The 820-nt window shown below is 39.1% G+C and overlaps 1 protein-coding gene across 1 annotated transcript in view; it reads left to right on the top strand.

Moving 5' to 3' along the window:
- The window catches only part of EMH_0076620 (prolyl-tRNA synthetase, putative), a gene marked incomplete at both ends in the record, with an annotated part of 4,335 nt that extends 3,563 nt beyond the window's left edge, over positions 1-772 (top strand). Inside the window, 2 exons of the mRNA XM_013499744.1 lie at positions 181-482; positions 691-772. Of these exons, the coding sequence (XP_013355198.1) occupies positions 181-482; positions 691-772 (384 nt within the window). The remainder of the gene's footprint in view (positions 1-180; positions 483-690) is intronic.
- Positions 773-820: the final 48 nt, after the last annotated feature.

Raw genomic sequence — 820 nt, forward strand, 5'->3', positions numbered from 1 at the left:
CCCTCTATTCATCGCTTTGTTTCCCCAGGACGTCTCTATTGCTTCTCGCATCTCTCTTATTTTTTGCGTTATAGAGTTGAAAGTGTGTGTATAATTTATATTTTTTCTTTTTTCTTTTTTCTGTTGTTGAGTTGCATTTGGTTCTGTTTTTTTTTTTCGTGTGTTGGGGTGTATGTACAGACAAACTACACGCCTGGGTGGAAGTTCAACGACTGGGAGCTGAAGGGGGTCCCCCTGCGTCTAGAGGTTGGTCCGCGAGATGTAGAGAACAAGCAGACCCGTGTTGTGCGTAGAGACACATCAGAGGCCCAGAACGTACCGTGGGCCGAGGCGGGATCGACGATCCCAGCTATGCTGGAGACGATCCAGAAAGATCTCTTCAACAGAGCCAAAGCTCGCTTCGATGCCTCCATAGAAAAAATTACTACTTTCGATGAAGTCATGCCGGCACTCAACAGAAAACATGTTGTCCTCGCACCCTGGTGAGACACGCACCACACAACACACACACTAACTCATAGATAGTTTTTTACTTATACTTGTATAGTGTATATATATGTATACATATGTATACATTATATGTATAGATACATACATAAATATGTATGCATATATATATATGTATATATATATATATACTTGAGTAGAGTTATATAAGGAGATACTGCGAGGCTTTGCTGTGGCGTTTAGGTGCGAAGACCCAGAAACAGAGAAGCAGATAAAGAAGGAAACACAACGTCTTTCGGAGATGCAGGTGATTATACATACATAATATATATACATATATATATATATATATATATATATATATATATATATA

This window comes from Eimeria mitis, genomic scaffold, assembly GCF_000499745.2.
Source record: "Eimeria mitis Houghton genomic scaffold, Emh_scaff4620, whole genome shotgun sequence".
NCBI lineage: Eukaryota > Apicomplexa > Conoidasida > Eucoccidiorida > Eimeriidae > Eimeria > Eimeria mitis.